A 22866-nucleotide genomic window follows, 5' to 3' on the forward strand; every position below is an offset into this window, starting at 1 on the left:
TGGCAATAACAGATTTCTTTCAGAGTACATCAGTGTTCACGCCAAGACTGATGTGGAACAGTTTTGTTCTTCTAAAAGTCATGTCCACAATAATGTCATCAGTCACATGACAAACAGATGGTTTTATGTGGAGAAAATAGTAGATTGGGCCTATAGTATTGTTTAGAAGAGTGGAAGGTGACTTTTAGAGGCTTTCTGAGGGGAGCTTGACAAGCTAGGAGTGATGACAATCAAAAATCACAAATCATGCTTTCAAAGCAAAGCATAATTCATCACTAAGTTGAAGAATTTCCTCTCTCTAATAAATTGCCACCACAGGTTGAAATGTTTTCCATTAGTTTCAGAATCATCCAAATTTACTGGAGGAATAAGCAAACTAATAAGCAAACCTCTCCCAGGCCAACGTCCCCAAACTTGCGGCCAGACTTGCTCTCCGTTGGCTATGTTGGGTTGACAATATCATTCACATGTCCGATACCAGACTCCTGAAACAGAGGAGAAGGTTCAAGGATGTGCTGAAATCCTCATTTACTCCTGGGATCTTCTGCCCCATGAGCTCAACGTGGAGAAGATGCATTTGGGTTCGCATTGAGTAGCTCAAAGCCATGCAGTGACAGCATGTACAAACCCTGTGTTAGTAGTGGAAGGAGTGCACCATCTCACAGATGACCCTGATTCCCACATCATCTGTGGAAGAGTCTGTGATTCCCACTTAAGCTTCATCGTTCCTTAACAGCCACAAAACTGGAGTGGAAACAAATGAAAATTGATCTTGAGAAGATGAAAAAGATACTTGTAATGATTGCAGCACAGACTTCAAGTGCAGGGTAACAGTGTATTCTTCTTCTGTGGCTGTGTAAACTTGCCTTTTAAAAAAAATTTTTTTTATTAGTTTTTCAAAACATTTTACAAATTAAAAACCCCAAATCCCAATGAGGAGCATTAATACAGTGCAAAATTAAGCATACAATAACAATATGCTACAAAGGAAGAGAATTTAACAAAAAAGCACCTAAATTAAAGACAAGTAAGCTTAGTATCCTCCCCAAGCCCCACAACACAAGAAAAAAACAACAACAACTCCAGACCGACCACAACACAATATAGAGAGTATAAGTCAGGACAGTCAAACTCCCAGACTGTGAATACACTTAGCAACAGAGGATAATAATGCCTACTACCAGAAAAAAAAGGGAGCTGAAAGCAAGGGACCGAAAAGAAGAGAAAAAAAAAAAGAAAAAAAAAACCCTAGTCAAGAGGAAGGTTATGAAAGTACTCGATAAAAGGTCCCCAGACCTTATGGAACTTTAGATCCGAATTAAGAACTGAATAATGAATTTTTTCGAGGTCCAAGCAGGCCATAATGTCGTTAAGCCATTGCGCATGAGTGGGCGGGGCAACATCTCTCCATCTAAGGAGAAACTTGCCTTTAATGCATTATCCAGCTGTGCAGTTTGTGAGCATCCAAACTGTCAGCAAATTGGTTGAAGTTATTGTTTGCTTATAAAGAATATTTGACCAACCCGCATTATATCTGTCTTAATTTCATTCCCAGGGCAATCATTCGGGGATATTCGTCATCTCAGATTATTAATGCAAGTTTCCTGGATGTGAGGTAAACCAAAGTGCTGTTGCTTAGCAATTTTTATTAAAATTTCCTAGTTGTAGATCCTATGTGAGTTGCATCATCAGGCTGAACCAAAGCCAAATCCTTCTGCCTTTGATCAAAAGAAAACTATATTCTATTCAATATGTTTAGTTTTTCACATTTAAGGAGATTCATTCAATTAATTAAGAGAGGGGGAAGGGGAAACCATGCAAAAATGTTGAACAAATTTACAAACCTTGTTCCTCTTTTGTAATTCTCCATTTCATGCTATGTTCCTGATCTCCTCCCACTTGGCCTGTGCATGGTCGGGCCATGTTTGGGTGTCCATTGGCCAGATTTCCCCCAAGACAAGTTTTGCACATCCACAAGTTCTACCTCCAAACTCATTTCCTGGGAGTCAGGGTGCAACAGCAACGATTGGTTGAATTCATGCAGCACATGTTCAAAGCTGAATATCCTAAAGGAACTTTACAGGCAAGACTTGCATCTTCGAGTAGAGAGGTGATCTTATATCTGTTGTGTTGACTCTGTTACAATGGGATTGTAGCCAGATTTGTGAGGTCTAGTGGTGTCTTATTAATAATTGAAAAGGACAGCACAGAAACAGGCCCTTCAGCCCATCTAATCCATGCTGAACCACTTAAGCTGCCCACTCCCATTGACCTGCCCTGGGACCATAGCCCCCCATACCACTTCCATCCATGTGCCTATCCAACCTTTTAAAGGTTGAAATCGAGCTGGCATACACCACATGCACTAGCAGCTCATTCCACACTCTCACAACCCTCTGAGTGAAGAAGTTTCCCCTCGTGTTCCCCCTAAACTTCTCATCTTTCAGCCTTAAGCCACAACCTTTGGTTGTAGTCCCACCCAACCTCAGTGCAAAAAGCCTGCTTATATTTACCCTTTCTATATCCCTCATAATTTTGTTTTCATCTATCAAATCTCCTCTCAATCTTCCACATTCCAAGGAATAAATTCCCAACCTATTCAATCTCTCCATATATCTCAGGTCTTCCAGACCCAGCAAAGTCCTTGTAAATTTTGTCTGTACCCTTTCAACCTTATTTACATCCTTTCTGTAGGTAGGTGAAAAAAACTGCACACAGTAGGCCTCACCAATGCCTTACACATTCTTCAACATCACATCTGTACTCAGTAATTTGATTTATGAAGGCCAGAAACTTCCTTTATGGCCCTATCTACCTGCGATGCCACTTTCGACAAATTGCCAACTGATTGTACTCTCTGATTTGCTTTGGGTGGACACAGTCAGTTTAAAATGAGACAAAGCAGCAAAGCTTGTTAACTAGGTTGATAATAGTTTTTTCATATTGCTCCAGCTGTCACATGCACCAAGATACAGCAAGAAGCTTTACTTTGTATGCCATCCATAAAGACGATTTCAAAACATAAGATACAGATTTGTTTCACCTTTGTATATCTTTTTCTTCAAATCATTAACCATCCTTCTTGATACTATATATTCAAAACAGCAAGGATAACCATTTCAAAACAAGCAGAATGCAGTCTGGTCTGGATATGTCCTCAGTGAATGTGAACTTTGAGAAAATGGCAATAAAGGACTCGGTATTATCCCAGGTAATGTTTGCAATCAAATTCTTCAGCATACCTACAGTATCTCACACATTAAAACACTATGATATACTCTGACTGATGTTGAATGTACACTTCATATCCATGGTTGTTTGCCTGTGCTGGGCATGTGTGTGTCAAGTCAATGTCCTTTTGGATATTCAATTTCATAATAGCTTTCCATTTGGTACTAAAGTTAATTGTGTACTTCTGTAAATATTAGTACATCTGTACTGTGGAAGATTGTTATGAAAGATTCCTACGGAGAATTTGTCCTGTAAAATTTTAATTTTTGGTCTGTATGGAAGGATGTTACTGTTTACATTTGATGACAAAAGATAGTATCAGATATTGAGCTGCAAAACGATAATCTCTCCCAAAGTTCTTATTCTAAGAGTATGCCATCTGAATGCATCCTGATCAGTTGTATTACACCATCAGCCCTTTAAACTGTGCTTTTGCAAATTGCTTGATTCATCTTGAATGATCATTTACATTAAATAGACTGAGCTTACAAGAATTATTTCAATCAAAAATATTCAGGAAAGGGCTTCTAAAAGCATAATTTATTCTAAAACAAAGAATAAATCACGAAGGATGATAAATCATTCTTTTCTGAAAGTCTGCAAATTGCCTTGTGAATTTTTACATGATGATTTACATTATCTGCTTTCACATTTGCAGTTACTTAGCAAAGAATGAGGAAATCTCAGCCTTGCTTTGTATTCTGCCATCTACATTTCCCCTTTCAATACATGAACATCAGTACTACAATCAGTCATCACGAGAAGTTAAATCTGTGAAATATAATGATTTTATTACTTTAAGTCAGTCAAGAGGACATAAATAAAGTGTTTATAATGCTCTCTCAGACAGTGAGGTAAAGCTTATGTCACTGCAAGCTGTGTCTACTACACAACTGCCAAATAACAGCAAGCAGACTGCTTAGAGAAAACAAAAGCCACTTGATAATTAAACCATGTGGTGATTGGAGAACAACTATAAAAATTACTTGCATTACATTAGAATTATTTACTAATGGCAGTATGATTATGGAGCCTAAGCTAATCATCTCCACCTAGATTACTATGTAGAAAAGAATACATATATTTAAATACATATATTTAATGAAATAAATTGAATATTAAAAAGGAATCAATTCCTGATCCTAACTGGTTTACAGGTGACATATGCAATTATGGCAAAGTTGCTCGACTCATTGCCTCATTCTCCTTCCTGTGTGGAAGCTCTGCGGCTTTACCTTGTTCTGCCTGAGCTCGTTGCTGTACTTCAAACGACGAAGAAGTCCCAGCTGGCAGAATCCCTGACCAGAGCCATAACTTCCCTTGATAAAAGCTGCTTTGAAGTTCTAGGTAAGGGATGCTTTTTTCCATTTAAATTTCATCAATATCTCCACTGTTTGCTGTTAAAAGAAGAAAATAAATTGTTCAGTTTTTGAGATGCGGTATAAGACTTTAATAACTTATCATAAGGAAAGGCTTGTGTCAGGAGTCCATGTAAAAAGTTCAGTTTGATCCAGTTGCAATGGCTTCAAGCTCCAGTCAAAAGAACTGAGCACATAATCTGGGTAGGCATATCAGTACAATATTGAGGCAATTCTGCAGAAGGATTTGGCATCTTTAGGATGGACTGTTAACTCATTGTCCTATCTACTCCTTAAATCTTACGACCTGATTTCAAAGACTGGTGAGGGATTTTCCTCGGATATCCAGACCAATATCTATCAGCCAACATTATTAAAACTTATTTCATCCATGACCTCACTGACACTTTGGCAATCTGGTGTGGCTTCCAGTTTTCCTATATCCCTTTCCTGAAACAAATTGTTTGCCACCTTTTCAGCTCAAGCTTCGGAGCTCAAATATGTTGTGAGGTCAAAATTGACCGGCTGCTCTCCCACTTTTAAATAAAAAAGAGATAGTACTGAGAAGTCTCAGCTAGTCGTGTAGCATCTGTGGAAAGAGAATAGAGCAATTCATCAGAACTTGAAAAAGCAAAGGAGGGGAGAACGTAGCAGGAAAAAGTGATAGGACAAAGGGATTGATTATGACAGGAGAGGTATAGTAAAATAGGGTATTGGGGCCATTACTTCAGCTGGGTCTTCTGGTTACATCCCACAGCCCTGTTATTAGCATCACATAACACGGACAAAAAAAGTGTGATCATCCTCTAACTGTTCCCAGTAGCCTGGCCTCACTCTATCACATGTATCATCTGCCATCTCTGCAATTTAAAACCATCTTTTATTATCTCTCTTTCCCAGTTCTGACAAAAACCAATCCTGCTTCTTGTTCCACAGACATTTCAAGAGCTGATGAATGTTTCCCAAGTTGTCTGCTTTTATTTTAAGCATCAGCACAATGTTTGTTTCCTTAAGCCTTTTAGATTTATGCTAAAGTTGAGTGAGTCAACCAGAAGACTCCTGTATCACTTGGGCATGCCCTTTTCTCACTGTTCCCATCAGGCAGGAGATACAGAAGCCTGAAGGCACACACTCAGCGATTCAGGAACAGCTTCTTCCCCTCTGCCATCTGATTCCTAAATGGACATTGAAGCTTTGGAAACTACCTCACTTTTTTTAATATACAGTATTTCTGTTTTTGCACATTTTAAAAAATCTATTCAATATATGTAATTGATTTACTTGTTTATTTATTACTATGTTTTATTTTATTTATTATTATTATTATTTTTCTCTCTGCTAGATTTTGTATTGGACTGAATTGCTGCTGCTAAGTTAACAAATTTCACGTCACATGCCGGTGATAATAAACCTGATTCTGATTCAGTTTATGCTTAACATCCACTGATCTGGCTTTAGTTCAATTTTCAGTTTGCTATTTCAATTGTTGACTGGCACTTTGACCCTTATTTCACCTGACTCTCTCTTGATCAGAATGTTGGTGGAGGGCAATGCCTGTCTACTACTTCTGGCGTCTTGTGAAGATTTATCATGAAGAGTCAGAGCGACTTCTTTGGTCCACTATGGCAAAAATCCCAAAAGATATCTCAAATCTTCAGAACACATTAAAAATTTTACAAGTGCTTTACAAGGTTGGTAAGAACTTCTCATACTGTGAGCTTTTATTCTGAATGTGTCCTCATATAGTGACTATAATTCTCTGAGCATAGTCACAGACAATGATAGAAGCAGACAATATGGGAAAGCATTTAACTGGAGAGTTGGAGGTGGCTAATTCTGATGGTACTAGCAGGAACTTGGGAGTGAGTGTAAATTGGGAATGGAAGCTCTCCGGAAAATGTTCAGCAGAAGTGTGGAACATGTTTAGGGACTACCTGCATGTGGTTCTGGAGAGGTTTGTCTGAATGAGACAGAGAAAGGATGGTAGGGTAAAGGAACTCTGGTTGACAAGAGAGTTGGAACATTTAGAGAAGAGCAAGAAGAAAGAGTTAGAAAGCAAAAATCAGAGAGGGATCTTGATAATTATAAGATAGCCAGAAAGGAGCTTAAAAAGGATTTTAGGAGAGCTAGAAGAGAACATGCAAAGGTTTTGACCAGCTGGATGAAGGAAAACTCCCAGTTCTGCATATACGTAAGGAACAGAAGGATGACTAGGATGATTGTAGGACTGCTTGGGGATAAAGGGAGAAATGTGATTGGAAGCAAAGAAGGTAATCTATACTTGGCTTTAGATCACAAGGCAGGGGGACTTTGATGAATGTGAGGCCTGTGTAGAATTCACTAATGTGCTGATGCATGTTAAGGTTATGGTAAAGGTAGCGTAGGATCCTCTGAAAAACATTAGGATAGATGAGTCCTTTCGAATAGATAGGAATACCTTCAGGTTACTACGGAAAAGGAGGGAACAGATTGCTGGGATGTGGACAATGAACTTTGCATCCTTCCTGGCCTTAGGAGTGGTACCAGAGGACTGAAGGATGGCAAATGTTTTTCTGTAGTTCAAGAAAGTTAGTAGGGATAATACTGAGAATTGTAGGCCAGTAAGTCTTATATCTGTGGTGGGCAAATTATTGGAGAGGATTTTTAGAGAAAGGATTTATAAACATTTGGAGAAGCATAGTTTTATTAGGGACTGTCAGCATGACTTTTTGAGGGGCAGGTCATGTTTCGTGAACCTGATTAAATTCTTTGAGGAAGTGACAAGACAAATTGATAATGGAAGAGTAGTGGATGTGGTATATATATTTTAGTAAGGTGTTTGACAAGGCTTCCCAGTTGTAGGCTCATCCAGAAAGTCATGAGGCAAGGCATCCATGGAAACTTGGCTGCATGGATTCAGAATTAGCTTGCCTACAAAAGGCAAAGGATGGTAATAGATGGAGTGTATTCTGCCTGGGGTGGTTTGTGACTAGTGGTGTTCCACAGGGATTTGTTCTGGAACCCTGCTCTTTGTGCTTTGTATCTAAATGACTTGGATAATGAAATGGAAGAGTAGGTTAGTAAGTCAGCAGATGACAAAAAGATTGTTGGGCTTGTGGGTGATGTAGAAGGTTGTAGGTTACAACAGGATAGACAGGAAGCAGAGTTGGGTGGAGAATGTGAAATATTATGTAAATTAGCACTTTAAATGTGGAATGCAACTGGCCAGGACTGAAAAGTGGAGATTTCACCATCAGACTTATGGCTACAAGAATGAGATTTAGACTGAAAATGATGTAGTTTATTTTAATTTTTGTATCTTTTTGGGTGTCATTGCTAAGGGCAGCATTTATTTCTCATCCTTAAACGCCCTTGAGAAGCTGGTGATGAGCTGTCTTGTTGAATCATTGCAGTCCTTCTTGTGAAAGGCCTTTCACAGTATGGCTGGGCAGAGTTCCAGTGACATGCACACAGTGAAAGTTTTTGCCATCCTCAACATTACTGATTGAGGTTGGAGCTGTCTGACTCGAGACAGAAGTTGGACATGTGGTGGAATACTCTCCACTCAGCTGGATGCCTGCAGCCCCAACAATCTCAAGAAGCTCGGTGCACTGGCATCTCTTCAAACACTCAACTTTGTTTAATATCATGGCTGCAGTGTTTCCTGTAGTTACACACTAAAACTCTTCCTGAACCCACAACTTCTACAGCCTGAAAGCACAATGCTTGCAGGTGCATGGAAATGCCACCACTTCCAGTTGCTTTTCATAGAACAAGAACTTTACTGACAAGCCTTTCAGCCCATGATGTTGTACTGATCTTGATGCCAATTTACACTAAATCTCCTCTTCCTGTCTATTGTCCATATCTGTCCATTCCCTTCATATTCATGTATCTATCTAAAAGTCCCCTTAGCCTCCATTGTATCCAGGTCACCTTCAAGCAGTGATGCCTCCAAAAAGTGGCATCCGTCATTAAGGAGCCCACATCACCCAGGGTATGTCCTGCTCTCATTGCCACCACCAAGAAGGAGGCACAGGAGCCTGAAGGCACACACAATGATTCAGGAACAGCTTCTTTTCCTTTGCCATCCAATTTCTGAATGGACATTGAACCCATGAACACTACTGCACGACTTTTAATTTTTTTTGTACTACTTATTTAATTTAACTGTTTGTATATATTTGACCTAATTCACATTTTCCCTCTATTATTATATGTTGCTTTGTACTGCTGCCGCAAAGACACCAAATTTCACAACATATGCCAGTGATATTAAACCTGATTCTGATTCTCTTAAACTCTGCCAAACTGGCTCTTTCCACCATTACCACTAGTGACCCATTCCAGGCTCCTACCACACGCTGTGTAAATAAATAAATAGAGTTGCCCCTCATTTCATCTTTAAACTCTCCCTTGCTAACCTTAAAAGTGTGTCCTCGGGTAATTGACCTTTCTACCTGTGGAAAAAAAAATTCAGTCCAGCCTATCAAGCCACATATCAGGTTTACTCATAAATCAGTCATAATTCCTCCACTATTAAATATTCCAGTACCTTTTGCTACAAGAATACAGTGGGAAAATCTTCCATCATATTGATAAAAGCATTTCAATTAAGTGCAGACATGGAATGCTGGTCTGGCTGAAATGACGTGTACATTCTGGAAATAAATAACTTGAACTTGATTTTAGACTAACCCACATGGAGGATTCAGATCAGATCAGATGTTCACTTCAAATCCATCATGATTTTAATCTTAATTGAAAAGAAGAAGAATTGGCTGTATATAAAATATGTCTATGGCTAGAGCTATTGTACGAGGTAAGATTAGGTCAATTAGCCTTGTTTCTCTTGAGCTAAGAAGACTGGGAGAGGATTTAGCTGAAAAGTAGAAATTTCTCGCAGGCCTAGACAAACAGGAGTATGTTACTCCTGACAGGGATGTGTAGAACTAAGTCACAATCTCAGGATACAGGATAAGCATTTTGGACTGAGGCAGATGAAATTTCGTCACACCGATCAGGATGAACCTGTGGAATTTGCCACTATGGAGGGTTATGGAGACCAAGGTACTGACTATATTTAAGAAGGAGAGAGATAAATTTCTAAATGAAAAAGGCGTCAATCGTCATTAGGTACGGGGAGAGAGTGGGAAAATGGTGTTGTGACGGGCTGTCAATATTTGAGGTCAACGAGGAGAGATTGCAGAATAATGATCTTTGATGCCTTACCTGTCGTTATTCCCTTATCTTGGATTGACCTAGACCATGCAAGTGAATATTATACATGGATAACTGCAGTGAGTGGGAACTGTTTACGTTCCTCATGTCATTTGTTCTTGTATTGGTAAAAGCACAAGTAGATCAAAATATCTAATTCATATCATATTAGTCTTTGCAGCAACATTTATGGGAGTTGACTAACCCTAACAACCAGATAACTTCATTATCTACGAAGGACTCTGAAATTGCAACAGGAAAAACAGTGGTAGAGCACTTTACTAGCTAGTGGTCAAAACTTTGAAGTGTCTCTTAAATGTCATGCTTCGTTCATGTTTTCCATCTCATACTGATGATTAATATTTGATTATATGTTGCCAGGTAAATTCTACCAGAGATAATCGCATTCGAGAGAGGAACTTCAAAATTCCTGTAATGAAAATATTTATAGAGTCATTTAAGGTAAGTGATTTTTTTTCTCTATTAAATGTTACGCTGAAAATGATCCCAGTGGCAATCCAGCTTTGCAGCTTATTCTCACTGCAACTTCTGCTGAAGGAACTGAAAATAGAAGATTTTTAGAGATTTTTAGTACTGTGTTTGTATTGAGAGTTTGTCAAACAGGAAAAGAAAAGCCAGACTTAGAGTGATGCATAAACTCTGCAGGCCATAGAGACAGGAGGGAACCAAGATTCCCAATACAAATGTAAGCATGATAATTTATAATAGTGAAATTTAATACAAAATCATAGCAAAAATATACTCATGGAAAATAGCCTTTTGCAAACTTTTTATTGGAAATTGAGTTTAAAAGTGCTATATAAATTATTCATAAATGTTTTACAACAACATTATGGGACAAAGCAGTGTATATATTCAACTTGAAAGTGTGTCAATCTAATCATGGAATTCACAAAATGCTGAACTAGGTAGTGTCGTCACTACCTGCTCCCATAGATGCTGTCTGGCCTGCTGAGTTCTGCCAGCATTTTGTGTTTTTATTTATTTCCAGCATCTGCAGATTCACTCGTATAATCATGGAATTCGATGCTTAAACAATACTTAGGTTGAACTTTAGAATTTGACAGCACAGGATGCCAATTGGACTTATGTGTTCATTAGGCTCTATGAAAGAATTAGCCAGTTAGTTCCAATATCTTGCTCTTTCCAGCACGTCCTAGAATGTATTTCCTTTCTAAGGATAATCATAATTCCCTTTTGAAAATTATTTCTGAATCTGCTTGCATTCATTTTCTTGGGTAGGACATTCTAGATCACAGTAACAACAGATTCTTCTGCTTCTTTTTTCAGTTATTCTTGCCCATTGCCTTAAATGTTTCTTTCCATTCAATTTCAGAACAGCTTAGCTGCCGGTCCTATAATGCAGAGAGAGGAAATTCCATGTTATAAAGTAACTTGTTGTGCAGTGGGTGTAATTTCTAATGTATCCAATTTACAAAAAAAAAGCATTTTCATGTCATATTGCATAACTTTCTCATCGGGGCATGTATACAAACTTGGCTCGTCAGCTAACTCTGCTAACAGCCACACTACTAAGCGGTGAGAGGGCCACCTTCCATAAGCAAAATGTCTAGGGTCAGTATGATTTGAGTTCAACCAAACAGGAAAGTTGGGATGTTCTGATTAAGGAACATTGATTGTCATGATTGCTGTGTAAATACTGCCCCGTACATAGTTATCATTTGCCAGGAAATCAGCAGACCGTACACCAGCATAAAACTACAAAGGAAATCTATTTACCGAAACTTCAACTTTAACAAACAGTTAACAGAAAAAGAAAAGAAAAAGAAAAGAGCCTATTACAGTTAAACCAACCTAAATGTGCAGATAAACATTGGATTACTCACACGCTGAACTCAACTCACGTTCTGTGTGAAGGACACCAACCACAGTTCGAACTTCCCTGGAAGACCATTTCAAACAAACTGGCTGACTCAGAAGTATTGGCACTTCCTCTGTTGAACCATTCGTCTGAACAAGCACTTCTGACAATAGGGTCTCCCCTTCAGGTGGGATCATTTTTCCTTGTGCTCTTCTCCGCATGTGGAAGAGAATTAAGAAGAAAGTTAAATTTTGAATTAAATTTTGTTGTCAAGCTTGACTAGCTAAGTATTGCTCAGGACTTGGATCGTGAGGGTTGATGCACCATCAATAACTCTCTGAGACGTGAAGGCGAGATATCGGCTTTTATTGACTGGAAGAAAGAACAAGCAGTAGTTGACCACCATACTACATCCTGGAGACAGAGAGGCCGGGCTCAGACCTCAATCGCCTTTATACCGAGGTCTGTGGAAGGAGCCACGGTCAGTGAGAGGGGCCACAGGAACAGTCAGCAGGGGGCGTGTCCAGACAGGTATATGTAGTTCACCACATTCACCCCCCGTTTGTTTTAAAAGAGAGTCCCCATGTGGCGAAGTTTCTTACAAGTATATTTACAGGTTAAGTCTATCAGGTGGTCGAATCTGTCGCTGCGATCTACGTAGCACCGGCTGTGATTGCACAGGTGCCGGTGGTGATTGCACCGGAGACGGTGGTTGTGCTGGTTCTGGCCTAACCGGAGGTGTCAGCCCACTAGGCGTCAGTGATCCCTCATGCGTGTGCGAGGCGCCTGGTATTTGTGCGTACGAGACGCCCGGTATAGGAGTGTCGTGAGGAGTCTGTGTAGGGCTCGGTGTGCGCAGTGTCACCTCGGGTACAGGGTTCATAGTTACCGTGGAGTGTTCGGGGTAGTGGTCTGCTGCTCCTGCGGGCGCCAGGTCGCGGACGGAGACCATGTCCTCCCGCCCATCAGGTAAGACCACGTAAGCATACTGGGGGTTCGCATGTAGAAGGTGAACCCTCTCGACCAGCGGGGAGTATTTATTGCTCCTCACATGTTTCCGGAGCAGCACTGGCCCTGGGGACATCAGCCAAGCTGGTAGGGTGGTCCCAGTGGCAGACTTCCTGGGAAAAGAGAATAGGCGCTCGTGAGGGGTGGCATTGGTGGACGTACATAACAGGAGCGGATAGAGTGGAGTGCCTCAGGGAGGACCTCCTGCCATCGAGAGACCGGCAACCCTTTTGACTTAAGGGCTAAAAGTGTGGCCTTCCACACTGTGGCATTCTCCCTCTCCACCTGTCCATTTCCCCGGGGATTATAGCTCGTGGTCCGACTAGTAGCAATGCCCCAGCTAGCAGGTACCGGCGCAGCTTGTCACTCATAAAGGAGGACCCTCTATCACTGTGGATATAGCAGGGATATCCGAACAGAGTGAAGAGCTGGCGCAGGGCTTTTATGACGGATGTGGTAGTGGTGTCGGGGCAGGGGATGGCAAAGGGGAACGGTGAGTACTCGTCGATAATGTTGAGAAAGTAGACATTGCGGTCGGTGGAGGGAAGGGGGCCCTTAAAGTCAACACTCAGTCGCTCAAAGGGGCGGGTGGCCTTGATAAGTTGCGCCTTTTCAGGACGGTAGAAGTGCGGTTTGCACTCAGCGCAGATCTGGCAGTCCCTGGTCATCGTCCTGATGTCCTCAAGGGAGTACGGCAGGTTCCGGGCTTTCACGAAATGGTAAAATCGGGTGACCCCTGGGTGGCAAAGATGTGCATGGAGGGCGTATAGCTGGTCGAGCTGTGCGCTGGCACACACTCCCCGGGATAGGGCATCAGGGGGCTCATTGAGCCTTCCAGGCCGGTACAGGATATCATAGTTGTAGGTGAAGAGTTCTATTCTCCACTGCAAAATTTTATCATTTTAGATTTTGCCCCGCTGTTGGTTGCTGAACATGAACGCAACTGAGCGCTGGTCGGTCAGCAAGGTGAACCTTTTGCCGGCGAAATAGTGCCTCCAGTGCCTAATAGCTTCCACTATGGCCTGGGCTTCTTTCTCCACCGCGGAGTGCTGAATTTCAGAGCCTTGAAGGGTACAAGAAAAGAATGCCACTGGCCTACCTGCCTGATTGAGGGTAGCAGCAAGCGCGAAATCGGAGGCGTCACTCTCTACTTGGAAGGGAATGGTCTCGTCCACCGCATGCATCGTTGCTTTGGCAATGTCCCCTTTAATGCAGCTGAAGGCTGCGCAGGCCTCGGCAGAGAGGGGAAAAGTGGTAGACTTGACCAGGGGCCGGGCCTTGTCCACGTAATGGGGGACCCATTGGGCGTAATAGGAAAAGAAGCCCAGGCACCATCTGAGGGCTTTGCGGGTGGTGGGAAGAGGGAGTTCTAACAGGGGGTGCATACGGTCGGGATCAGGGCCAATGACCCCATTCTCCACGACATACCCAAGGATAGCGAGTCGGGTGGTTCCGAACACACAATTGTCCCTATTATAAGTAAGGTTCAGGGCTTTGGCCACTTGGAAAAATCGTTGGAGGTTGGCGTTGTGATCTGGCCAGTCGTGACCACAGATGGTGATGTTATCCAGATAGGGAAATGTGACCTTCAGTTGGCACTGGTCCACCATCCGGTCCATTTCCCTCTGGAAGACCGAGACACCATTTGTGACACCGAATGGGACATGCAGGAAGTGATAGAGCCTGCCGCCCGCCTTGAAGGTGGTGTAGGGGCGGTCCTCTGGGCGGATGGGGAGCTGGTGATAAGCGGATTTCAGATCTATTGTCGAGTACACCTTGTACTGAGCTATCTGGTTGACCATATCCGCGATGCAGGGTAGGGGGTACGCGTCAAGCTGCGTGAACCTATTGATGGTTTGACTATAGTCCACGACCATCCTATTTTTCTGCCCGGTCTGAACAACAACCACCTGGGCCCTCCAAGGGCTTGTGCTTGGCTCAATGATCCCCTCCCTGAGCAGCCGCTGCACCTCTGACTGAATGAAGGCCCTGTCCCCCACGCTGTACCTCCTGCTTTTAGTTGCCACAGGTTTACAGTCGGGGGTCAGGTTGGCGAACAGCGATGGGGGAGGGATCTTGAGGGTGGAGAGGCTGCAAGTGGTGTCAGTAGCGCAGCTGTCGGCATGGTGCTGGGTGGGATGTGTGATTCCATGTGTATGTGTGTGGTCAGTAGCGGGGTATATGGCGAAGTCCCACAAAACTGAGGATTCCTGACAGTGAGTGGTGGGAGGGGCCCGTCATATGCCATAGTCACACTTTCGAGGTGGCTCTGGAAGTCGAGCCCCAATAGCACAGACGCACACAGTTGAGGCATGACCAGTAGCGCAAAGTTCCGATATTCTGTGCCCTGCACCACCATTGTCGCTGTACAACCCACCCGGATGTCTGTGGAATACGACCCAGAAGCCAAGGTGACCCTCTGGCTTACCGGCCGTGTCACGAGTCCGCAGCGTTGCACTGTGTCCGGGTCAATAAAACTCTCAGTGCTGCCCGTGTCAAACAGGCAGCTAGTTCTGTGCCCCTCCACCAGGATGTCCATCATTGACCTTGTAAGCTGGTGTGGGGCGCTTTGGTCGAGGGTTACGGAGGCCAGAGTTGAACTGCGGTCTTGGTGCCCGGTAAGCACCGGTGGGTAGGGGGCGGGGCATGTTGGCGCCGACAAAGATGGCCGCCCCCATCCAGGCATGCAAGATGGTGGCCCCCATGCCTCGCACGAGGCGGGCAGGCAAGATGGCGGCGACCAAGATGGCAGCCCCCATGCCTCACACGCAGCGCTGCCCGACCCTGCTTGTGGTTTAGACTTACAGACCTTGGCGAAATGGCCCTTCTTCCCGCAGCTGGAACAGGTCGCTTCTCGGGCCGGGCAGCGTTTTCAGGGGTGCTTTTCGAGTCCGCAGAAGTAACACTGCGCGGGCTTGCGACTGGCAGCAGCTGTGGTCGGGTTCGGGGAGTTCGTGGAATTGCGACTGGCAGCGGTGTTGGCGAATTCGCTCGCGGGAACTGGCGGCGGCAGGGTCTGAGGTGTCCACGGAACCGGTGGGGGATCGTGTGGCTGGACAGCGTCAGCATAGTGCAGAGCATCCTCCAGCGTGTCGGCCATCTCGATCGCCGAGCGTAAGGTAAGATCGGCATTTTCCAGCAGCCGCTGGCACACATATCGGCTTTTATTGACTGGAAGAAAGAACAAGCAGTAGTTGACCACCATACTACATCCTGGAGACTGAGGGCCGGACTCAGGCCTCAATCGCCTTGATACCGGGGTCTGTGGGAGGAGCCACGGTCAGTGAGAGGGGCCACAGGAGCAGTCAGCAGGGGGGCGTGTCCAGACAGGTATATGTAGTTCACCACAAGGGTGAGAGGATAAGATGCAGATGCTGCCATGCTAACAATAGAAAGACATAAATCATGCCAGCAATGAGCTATTGTTAAATCTTTTTCTGAAATTGTTTAGCAAATAGAGAAACTAACTGTGGACGTGCATTTCCGATTTTATGTATCATGCAGGAACATGGGTAGACTTGCTGATACCTAGCAAGTGTTTTTTGAAATTGCTGACCAAGTATGTTTAGCTGTTGGCTATTGCCCAAAATTTACTGTATAAAGTTAAGATGTAATCTGAGATTGGCAGAGTCATAGGACACTGGCTCCCTGTGATCACGTATTAAAAGGGTTAACCTTATACCGAGGTCTGTTTCTTTATTTCTGTTCCTTAACAGAGTAAAGTCTCTCACAGTAATTTTGCAACAAAATTCTTTCACTGTAGAATACGATAAATCAGGGTAAATTCTTCGACACTGCACCTCACAATAGACATCAAACCAGACTACTGTCCTTCAGAAATCTGAACCTGCCCAGCTCTCTCGAATCTTCCATAGCATCCCACTGGGCAAAAGGTTACAACACGTTACTAAGACAAACACGGCTGGCTGATGCAACTTTCCTAGGTTGAGGAAATGCTCCTTTAGCTGAATTCAAAATACTATATAAATCTTGCTAACAGGACACACTGTGTTTGCAGAAAAGTGCTAAAATAAAATATCTCACAGTATAGCAGTAGAAATCATAACTAGGGCATTATACTTGGAAGAATGAACTTTCTACTTTGAGTTTTGTTGGTCAAGAAATAAAGTCAAATTAACGCTTTTCTTTAAAGTTCACTGTAGCTGCATGATGATGTACTGAAGCTGCATCATATTGTAGTTCCTGGTGACCACATCCACAGCAAGTGCTGGCGGCTCGAGGAACTCGGGCTCAAAGTTGATGACCTGGAATCTGAGCTTCAAACACTGTGGCACATCAGGGTGGGGGATAGTTACCGGGATTCTCTGTTTCAGGAGGTAGTCACGCCCATTAGATTAACTGCCTCAAATTCCATCTGTGGTCAAGGACAAGATGTGTGACTGTGAGTGAGGTGGGTAGTGGGATCCAAGAGACAGTGCTGGAGGAGCCTCAGCCCTTGAGCTTGTCCAACAGGTCTGAGATTCTTGCTCCCTGTGTGGATGAGCGTGGGGGCTGTAGGAAGGATGAGCAACTTAACTGTGGCACTGAAGTTCAAGGAGCCATTCAAGAGAGGGGAGAGAAGAGAAATGTGGTGGTAATTGGAGATAGTCTCGTCAGGGGAATAGACAGATTTCTCTGTCTTGAGGATAGAGCATCCCGAAGGCTGTGTTGCTTGCCTTATGCCTGTGGTTGGGACATCTTTTCTGGCCTGCAGAGGAATGTGCAGTGGGAGGGAAAAGATCCAGTGGTACATATGGGTACGAATGACATAGGTAGAATGAGGAAAGAAGTTCTGCTGAGGGAATTTGAGCAGCTAGGGACTGAATTAAAAAGCAGAACTAAAAATCTCTGGATTACTACCTGAGCCTTGTGCAAATTGGCATGGGATCAAGAAGATTAGAGAGTTAAATGCATGGCTCAGGGGTTGGTGTGGATGAAGTGGGTTTGAAGTCATGGGAAATTGGCACCAGTATTGGGGAAGGAGGGAGCTGTTCCAATGGGATGGGCACCTGAACCGTGATGGGACCTGGATCCTAGCAAATCATACAACTAGGGCTATGGATAGGACCTTAAACTGAATAGTAGGGGGTGGGTTTAACAGATTGGAGAAATATGGATGAAGTAAAAGAAAAGTGTGGATAAAGTAAAAGCAAAAGATAAAAAAGAGAAAAGTAAGAGTGGAGTGAAGAAAATTCAAGTGCAAAAGAGAAAAAGATTACAAAATTTTAAAAGCTCAATGAGTGTGAGGGAGCTTTATCTGAATACCTGTAGTATTTGAAACAAGGTCAGTGATCTTGTGGCACAAATCAGTATAAAGGGGTATGATTTAGTGTTCATTACAGAAACGTGGTTGCAGGGTGGAGAGGATTGGGAATTAAATAGTCAATGATATATGGTAATACAGAAGGATAGACAGGTGAGAAGCGCTCTTAATTAACGATGAGATCAGGGCAATAGTGAGAGACAATATAAGACCTAAGGAGCAGAATGTTGAATCCATCTGAGTAGAGATTAGGAACAGTAGTAGTATCAGCCACTGAATAATAACGTTACAGTGGCACAGGCAATAAACGGAGAAATCTGAGGCACGTAAGAATGGAATAGCAGTCATCATGAGGGACTTTAACTTCCACATAAATTGGGTGAATCAAGTTGGTCAAGGCAGTCTTAAGGAGGACTTCATAGAATGCATCTGTGATAGCTTTCTTGAACAGCATGTTACTGAACCTACAAGGGTAGGTTCTGTGCAATGAGACGGGTAAAATTAGTGATCTTGTAGTAAAGGATCCTCTTGGAAAGAGTGATCACAGTATGAGCTTCTCATACAAATGGAGGTGCCAAAGTTTGATCTAAAATCAGTGTGAGAACTGTGACAGGACCATCACAGATCTAAAAACAATGGAGACTACAATGGATGAGGGAGGATTTGGCAAATGTAGTCTGGGAACACAGGCTATATGGTGGGGCGGTTGAAGAACAGTGGAAGACTGTCAGAGATTTTTCACGGTGCTCAACAGAAGTATATTCCAGCTAAAAGCAAGGACAGTAAGAGTGAGGAGAGCCGGCCTTGGATAACTAAGGAAATAAAAGAAGGCATCAAACTAAAAGCTCCTGCGTACAAGTCCCCAAGAATATTGGGAAGCTGGCAGATCGAGAAAAATTTAAAAAGCAACAAAAAACCACTAAGCAAGCAATAAAGAAAGGGAAGATAGATTATGAAAATAAACTAGCACAAAAAATAAAAGGGCTAGTAAAAGTTTTTATAATTATATAAAGCAGAAAAGGGTGGCTAAAGTGAACATAGGTCCCTTGGAGGACGAGAAGGGGGAATTGACATTGGGTAATGAGGAAATAGCCGAGGTTTTGAATGACTATTTTGTGGCAGTCATCATGGTGAAGGACACATCTAACATGCCAAAGGGAGATGTTACAGATGCAATGGGAGGTGAGGACCTCATTACAATAGCTATCACTAAAATGGTAGTGCTGAGCAAACTTGTAGGCTTGAAGATAGATAAGACCCTGGTCCTGATGGAATTTTTCCCAGGGTATTGAAAGAAATGGCAGAAGTTATAGTGGAGGCTTTGGTGAAATTTACCAAAATGCTGTAGACACTGGGCAGGTCCCAGTAGATTGGAAGATGGCAAATGTCACGCCACTGTTCAAAAAAGGATATAGGCAAAAGGCAGGTAACTATAGGCCAGTTAGTTTAACATCTGGAGTTGGGAAAATGCTTGAAGCTATCATTAAAGAAGAAATAATGAGGCATCTGGAAAGAAATAAATCGATCAGGTAGACGCAGCATGGATTCAGCAAAGGCAGGTCCTGTTTGACAAACTTACTGGAGTTTTTTGAGGATATAATAAGCATAGTAGATAGAGGGGAACAGGTAGATATTATTTATTAGGATTTCCAGAAGGTGTTCGATAAGATGCCACATAAAAGACTTATCCATAAGATAAGGATGCAGAGAGTTGGGGGTGATGTATTAGCATGGATAGTGGATTGGTTAGCTAATAGAAAGCAGACAGTTTGGATACATGGGTGTTACTCTGGTTGTCAATCAGTGACGAGCGGTGTGCCACAGGGGTCAGTGCTGGGCACGCAACAGTTCATGATATACATTAACAATCTTGAAGAGGGGACTGAGTGTAGTGTATCGAAGTTTGCTGATGACATTAAACTGAGTGGGAAAGCAAATTGTGCAGAAGAGATAGGGAGTCTGCAGACAGATATAGATAGGTTAAGTAATGGGCAAGGGTCTGGCAGATGGAGTACAATGTTGGTAAATGCAAGGCCATCCACTTTGGAAGGAAAAATGGAAGATCGGATTATTATTTAAATGGTAAAAAATTGCAGCATGCTGCTGTACAGAGGGACTTGGGAGTGCTTGTGTATGAATCACAAAAGGTTGGTTTGCAGGTGAAGCAGGCTATCAAGAAGGCAAACGGAATGTTGGTCTTCATTGCTAGAGAGATTGAATTTAAGAGCAGGGAGGTTATACTGCAACTGTACAGGGTACTCGTGAGGCCGCACCTGGAGTACTGTGTGCAGTTCTGGTCTCCTTACTTGAGGAAGGATATACTGGCTTTGGAGGCGATGCAGAGGAGGTTCAGCAGGTTCATTCCAGAGATGAGGGGTTAGTCTATGAGGAGAGGTTGAGTTGGCTGGGACTGTACTTGATGGAATTCAGAAGAATGCGAGGAGATCTTATAGTAACATGTAACATTATGAAAGAGATAGATGGGATAGAGGCAGAAAAGTTGTTTCCACTGATAGGTTAGACTAGAATGAGGGGACATAACCTGAAGATTCAGGGGTGTAGATTTAGGACGGAAATGAGGTGGAACTGCTGTTCCCAGAGAGTGGCGAATCTGTGGGATTCTCTGCCGAATGAAGCAGTGGAGGCTACGTCAGTAAATATATTTAAGCCAAGGTTGGATAGATTTTTGCATAGTTAGGGGAATTAAGGGTTATGGGGAAAAGGCAGGTGAGTGGAGGTGAGTCCATGGCCAGATCAGCCATGATCTTACTGAATGGCAGAGCAGGCTTGATGGGCCAGATGGCCTACTCCTGCTCCTATTTCTTATGTTCTTAGTTTCCTTCTCTGCACTTGAGTACCGGTAAGTATCTGTGGTAACACTAAACAATATACTGGAGGAACTCACAGCTCAGTCAGCATCTGTGGGGGGAAATGGACAGTCAAGTTTTGGGTTGAGAAGGTCAGGAGAAGAGCCTTGACACAAATTGTTGCCTGGCCATTGCCCTTCACAGATGCTGCCTGACCTGATGAGTTCAGCCTTCATCTGCAGACTTTTAGTGTCTCCATTTGTAGTAATAATCATAAGTAGAGCATTTGGAAAATAATACTGGTATATTTTCATCTTATTATTTGCAGGAATATTTTAAGAAATGCTTTCCTCATGCTTCGCAAATGCAACTGGATCAATTCGTAAATCAGGTACATATTATATTTAGAAACAAAGTTAAAATATCTGAATGCTACTGTTAACCTTTGAATGAATGTTGATAGCTTAATGTTATCTGCATTTGAAAAGAGAATAGAATTATCCAACATTTTTTTGCAAAATCTTTGATTTCATTCCTCATAATTAAGGAAAACTTTATTTTATGGGTATATGTATTTTGAGTAGAAGCTCAACAAATTTATTAAGTTAATTGCAACCAGAACAAAGGACTATTACTTAATGAAGACAACGGTCACAAACTGATCCTGGGAATCTCCAGGGCTCACCCTCTGAGTGACTGCATCATGGTCTCCTTTCATCCTGTAAGGCAGCATCTGTGGAGTGAATTGGATAGTCGACATATCTGGTTAAGGTCCATCCTCTGAGCCAGGTGAAGGGTCTCAACCCAAAACGTCGACTATCTGTTTTCCTCCACAGGTGTTGCCTGGCCCACTCAGTTGCTGCAGGAGTTGGTTTTTAGCTCCAGATTCTACCACCAGCAGTCTCCTAAGTCTCCTCTTCTCACCTTTCTCCAGTTGACTACTCATTCTCTTCCTCGAGATCTCAATTATTTGCTCTCCCAGACTCCATATTTGATGCTTGTTTTCACTTTGATCATTCATTGGTAACTAACCATCTGCTGAGTTATTGCATCCATTCCGCAAAGGTTATCCCTTTCTCTTTCTTTGGAGCCTGATCTATATTCTTGTTTTTCACATCGCCACTTTTGTACCATGGTATAAATATGTCTTTTATCCTGGTGCAATGTTTTTGCTGATATCTTTCTTGCTGCCATTCTCTGTTCTTTTACCAATATTCTAAACCCATCTTGTCTGATGACCATTGTGTTAGCACACACTCAGTGCTGGAGGAACTCAGCAGATCAGGCATCCACGGATGGAAAAGAACAGTCAATGTTTCAGGCCAAGACCCTTCATCAGGTTAGAGTTCTTCCAGCATTTTGTGTGTGTTGCTCAAGATTTCCAGCATCTGTAGAATCACATGTATTAGTACACCTGGTTGTGGTGATTCATATCCCATTTGGAGAACTATACCTCTTTAGTACATTCATTGAAAACTTCACTGACGTTTTTGATCGTACAAGTATCTCTGGTGAAATGATGTTATCTCCTCTTCACACTAGGCCAGCTCAATGTAGATCTGGCCTCCTTGTAATAAATGTCAAATTAAATGATGAATTGGTTTACTACTGTCACATTACTGAGGTACAGTGAAAAACTTTGTTTTGTATGCCATGCGTACAGATCCTTTCAATACATTAGTGTGTTGAGGTGGTACAAGGGAAAAGCAATAACAGAATGCAGAATAAAATGTTACAGCTGCAGAGAAAGTGCTGTGCAGCTGGACAATAAGGTGCAAGTCTGTTGTGAGGTTAAGAGTCATTCTTTATTGCACCATTCAATAGTCTTATAAGAGAGGGTCAGAAACTGTCCTTGAGCCTACTGCTAAGTGCTTTTTGGAGACTGTTAACATTTTGCAGTTAGTCATTTTTTTCTTGCTCTCCTTGATTAGTAAATTTGTTTATTATCATTACACGAAAAATTTGTCTTGCATACCGTCCATACAGATCAATTCCTTACAACAGTGCACTGAGGCAGTATGAGGGAGAACAACAGGGTGCAAATAAAGTGTGACATTTACAGAGAGAGTACAGTTCAGGTGATCCTCTGCTTCTTAGATCTCACAGTGTTCAGTGAGCAGTGCTGAAATTGCTATAAAGCATTGTTCTACGCCAATA

General features: G+C 42.6%; 1 protein-coding gene across 1 annotated transcript in view; it reads left to right on the forward strand.

The window, feature by feature from the left end:
* The window catches only part of LOC140725998 (E3 ubiquitin-protein ligase HERC2-like), a 169156-nt gene that overhangs the window by 20832 nt on the left and 125458 nt on the right, over window positions 1-22866 (forward strand). Inside the window, exons 10-15 of the mRNA XM_073041899.1 lie at window positions 1556-1615; window positions 3106-3211; window positions 4389-4578; window positions 6123-6280; window positions 10170-10250; window positions 21038-21100. Coding sequence (XP_072898000.1) covers window positions 1556-1615; window positions 3106-3211; window positions 4389-4578; window positions 6123-6280; window positions 10170-10250; window positions 21038-21100 — 658 coding nt within the window. The remainder of the gene's footprint in view (window positions 1-1555; window positions 1616-3105; window positions 3212-4388; window positions 4579-6122; window positions 6281-10169; window positions 10251-21037; window positions 21101-22866) is intronic.

The sequence above is a fragment of the Hemitrygon akajei genome, chromosome 4 (assembly GCF_048418815.1).
Source record: "Hemitrygon akajei chromosome 4, sHemAka1.3, whole genome shotgun sequence".
Lineage (NCBI taxonomy): Eukaryota > Metazoa > Chordata > Chondrichthyes > Myliobatiformes > Dasyatidae > Hemitrygon > Hemitrygon akajei.